General features: G+C 38.5%; 1 protein-coding gene across 1 annotated transcript; it reads left to right on the forward strand.

Moving 5' to 3' along the window:
* The first annotated feature begins 1191 nt into the window (after positions 1–1191).
* Positions 1192–3168, forward strand: LOC120539780 (snaclec salmorin subunit A-like). Its single transcript, XM_039770163.1, has 3 exons — positions 1192–1254; positions 2297–2650; positions 2923–3168. The coding sequence occupies exons 2-3, from the start codon at positions 2329–2331 to the stop codon at positions 2928–2930; spliced, it is 330 nt and encodes a 109-aa protein (XP_039626097.1). The 5' UTR covers positions 1192–1254; positions 2297–2328; the 3' UTR covers positions 2931–3168.
* The last annotated feature ends 1522 nt before the right edge of the window (positions 3169–4690 follow it).

Below are 4690 nucleotides of genomic sequence, written 5' to 3' on the forward strand. Positions count from 1 at the left end.
GCGATTTGGGTCACACCTGTGTAGGTCACCAGCCTTTCTTATTAGGTCCACAGCTTCATTAGGTCAGTCAGTGTCATTTCCTGCTTTTCTTGACCTACTCTCCTTTTGTCTTATGCTGTTTTCAGTTTAAGTTCAAATACCCTGAGGTCTCTTCATTGCTAGGATGGTCACCCTGAACTCTGAGGACATCACTTATCAGATTCTGCCTGAAAAACTGCCCCGCAATATGAGCGCAGGTCTTTAAGTTTGGCCATGGGAAATAATCTTTAACAAATGTTGAGCTGGAGCTTTACAAAGAATAAGGACACCACTGCATGTTTACAACAACAACAACATTTATTTATATAGCACATTTTTATACAAACAGTAGCTCAAAGTGCTTTACATAATAAAGAATAGAAAAATAAAGGACACAATAAGAAAACAAAATAAATCAACATTAATTAACATCTTAATAAGAGTAAGGTTCAATGGCCAGGGGGGACAGAAAAAACAAAAAAACTCCAGACGGCTGGAGAAAAATAAAATCTGTAGGGATTCCAGACCATGATACCGCCCAGTCCCCTCTGGGCATTCTACCTAACATAAATGAAACAGTCCTCTTTGGATTTAGGGTTCTCACGGAAGGACTTGATGATTGAGATGGTCACGTAGACTTCTGCCTTTAAATCCATCCATCGTTGTTGGAGCATCATGAAGCTTTGAGTAGGTGGAGGTGGCGCAGGCCACCACCACAAAGAAACCGGAAAAAAAAACAGAAAAGAGAGTAGGGGTCAGTAGGGTTTAGTGCTCAGCCACAGTTTGATAGCTGAAAGTTTCCTTTTTGCTTTTTCTTTCTAACATTTTCTGCTGCAGGATTCAGATTGTTTGTACTGCCAATGCACGGATCCCAGGATTTTAACTATTATTATGTAAATGAAATGACGAGCTGGACAAAGGCACAGGCTTACTGCCGGAGTAACTTCACTTACTTGGTGACTATTGCATACGAGAAAGAACTTAAAGAAATTCTGAACAATCTTAAAATAGAAAATCTGGATCCAGAAATCTGGATTGGGCTAAAAGATATAAATATGACAAATGGAACATGGAGCAACGGTGAAACATCTACCTATCGAAACTGAAATAAAGGGGAACCAAACAATAAACATATAGCCTGTGGCTGCATGTACTACCACAGAAAAGAAGTAAACCACAATGGCACCTGGAATGACTGTGGTTGTCAATACACTAAGCTATTCATCTGCTATGCAGGTAAGTTACAGCTGAGCACAGACTCGTGTCTGGAGGTAGACTGGCAGAAATGAGGCTCATCAGTACCGTACTGACTACCAGATCTGCACTTTATAATCCTGTAACATGATTGTCACTTCTCAGCATTTCACATTCTCTTCATGTGCACAGGCCTGCCAGTCTTATTTTATTTTTAAATATATGGCAGCAGTGTGTGGATTGATGTAATTTACAGTGTTAAACTTGACTGTTAAAGTAGATAAAAAAGTGGCTGCCATGTTAAATTTTATGATTGCTGACTCAGGGAATTCTGAGTCTGTGTTACGATTTGCACATTTTTCTGGCTGTTAGATCTGCTACTGCCATTTGACTTGTGTCTGCTGATTAAACAAATGGTCACGTTTGTCCATCACTCTGTGATTAGTTGTACAACTCTCTCTTCAGAAGGTTGTAGGATTGTTTAAAACAATGTACAAAAAAAAGTCAAATAGTAGATAGGGCAACTAATTATTTTAGAGCAATGTAAGATCTAGATACAGAAATTCTATCTGATAAACCTAAGTCAACTTTTTTTAAGTGTTACAAAGTAATAGTGGTACAGTGGTAGGCTCTTCTTCCTCACAGCTCCTGAGTTCAAATTCTAGCTTGGCCACTGTCTGTGTGGAGTTCCCTCCTTGACCCCCATTTCCGAATTGCTTTGATGGACATATTTGTTAATTAATGATTCAAACTTTGCCCATTATGAATGGATGACCCTGGCACTTAACTGGCACACTGCGCTGGGTTGGCTCCTGCCTTCTGTTTGAAATGGGAAAAGAAAAACAAACACACAGGCTAAAGAAATGCATTTTGATGAGAGATTTTACTGCAACTTTGTTTTTAAAAGAGGTGAATGTGGCTAAAATCTTAGCTTTGATGTCATTTATACTTTGTAATACACCACATCAGACACACCCTGCAGATTTAAGACAAAACAGAAGGTTGTCTGTCACAAGCTTTGGAGAAGTAAGCAGGTCACTGTAGTGTCCACCACCTTTAGCGTCATTCTGTTTTTTTCTTGCAGTAAAAAGGAAGTTCCATGCTGTGAACAACGCAATGACTTGGCTCTCGGCTCTTCAGCACTGCAATTCCTATTACAATGGCCTGGCCACCATCCGAAGTGGAAGAGAAGAGTGGCATTTGCTGAAGCACCTCAATGAAGCCAACATACAGGAGAAAGTGTGGATTGGAATGAGGAGCTCCATGATCTTTGGACACTGGTTCTGGATGAATGATGACCCAATCACTTACCAAAACTGGGTAAATCACACGTCAGAGGGCATTCAAGACACTTGTTTCTGTACCAGCCTGGATCCGAATCAGAAGAAGTGGGTCAGGCAGGCCTGTGCAGAACGAGCTCCATTTGTCTGCTATACAGGTGAGTGAACTTTTTAACATTAACATCACTAATTTTTTTAGGAGGAATCAGCTTCATATTTGAAATTAAAACAATTTAAGAACATCTACATGAAATGAATAGACTTTTGTGGATTCAGAGTTGATTGTATTCAGCCATAAGTCAACTAGACAGCTCTAAAGCTTTTTTCTGCATATTGCTGGCCTGTACAACACGCACAGAAAGCAGGACTGCCCGCCAAATTCATTGGGATATTTACAATATGCTGATACTCTTTGTGTGATTCCTTACAGAGAACTAGCATGGCAAAGATTGATTCTATCCTCTCAGATGGCTGTAAGATGGGAGGACAGATCATCCACGACAGACTGACTCTGTAGGACACTTGACGCTCTTCTGAGAACTGCCAATGCAAGATATATTTAACAGCTTTGCTTTTAAAACATTCAAGGATTTCCAGCTGTGTTTTCCACAAAACAGAATTTACATTCACTCATGAAAGCCATTTATACCACTCAAGCATTTATCTAAACTCTTAATGAAATGGCAAATAAGTGTTTAAGACTGAGAGGACCTTTTAAATAAAGCTTCAGTTTTTAGCAACATTGGCAGTGTTGTGTTTGGTCTTTTGCCAGAGACATCTATTTAGATCAGATGTTTTATCAAAGGTTTACTTCTCTGTCCGCAGCAATGACATATGAAACTCAGGACCTCTCTTTATAAGGTGATTTGCAGGACAGTAAATGGCAGGAGGTCAGCATACTGAGAACGATCAAAACAATGGCCATCAAAGCCCAAAGAAGAAGTTAAAGTCAAAAGAAAGCAATAGCAGAGCTCCTCACAATAACTCAAATGTTTATTCTTGACTGCGTTATAATTCGAAAAAACAATTCTTACAAACTAGGACATTCTTCCTAGGGTCACCATCTTAAATCGTGAGGTGCCATAATGTCACATGTCATGAAGACAGAGTATCACACAACATGCACGTATCACTGGCAGCGTGCACCACCACCATAAACAACACAGAAGCAGAATCATGAAATGGCAACATGTTTTGATTGCCATCATTAATGTATTTTTGGTGTAAATTCCTATGAAGTTCCTATCAATCTAGATTAGGAGTGTAAGATCCTGAGACTGAAAGAATTTGAATTTGGGATTTTCAGTTTTGTCTAGAATGTGATCTGAAAAGTTTTATTATTTAATCACATTTATATCACAACAACTTTTCCTTTTCTGTGTTTGCGTCACTATGTTAGATTTCTGCTCATGCCGTCTCCATGGAGATTTTGCCCAGAATTCATTGGAGTGCAGCTGTTTGTGAAATCAGTTTTGCGACAATGCAAAGGTCACCTTCGATGTTTCTGGATTTCCCTTCTTTGACATATAAACATTGTTTTGCTTTATTTAAGTCATACTTATTTAGTCTTCCCCTGGTTTTCAATATCCCGGATATCGTTTTTGACTGCAAGTATTTTTTAATCCCATTCATGCTTTGATTAAAAATCTTTTTGTCTCTCAAGTGTAACCTTTTGCTCCTTCTTTGACTTTTGATTCTCTTGGTCTTTTTCATTTTCTTTTTAATTTGTGTTTGTAAGTCGCTATAAAAGTCTGCTGGAAAATGTTAAACAATATATTATTGCAATAATGTGATGAAAATTACAATAAAAATCATTCATTGTCAAAATTATCAACTTCCCATGTTCAAAGTTGTAAATAATTAACTCTACATGAAATAAAACATCGATTCATGACACTTGTGTTTTCACTTCTGTGTTCAAAATATATTCTAGTTATTGTAGTTAGAGCCGTTGCCTTCAAAATCACCAGCTATGTTCAGCCAGAGGCTGGCAGTCTCCTTTTCTTTAGTTTTTCAGTTTTTTCTTTTGGTTATTCTGAGGTTCTCGCCTTTATCTGTTTTTTTCTGTCACACAAGTTGTGCTTAGACTGCTAGCAAACACTCAGTAGTCCAAGACACACAACGAGGAGTAAAGGCGTAGGAGGCACGCTGAGAGTCGATTTCAAAGACAGGAAGTAGTTGAGAAAGGCACCTCGAAA

This window comes from Polypterus senegalus, chromosome 11 (genome assembly GCF_016835505.1).
Source record: "Polypterus senegalus isolate Bchr_013 chromosome 11, ASM1683550v1, whole genome shotgun sequence".
Lineage (NCBI taxonomy): Eukaryota > Metazoa > Chordata > Cladistia > Polypteriformes > Polypteridae > Polypterus > Polypterus senegalus.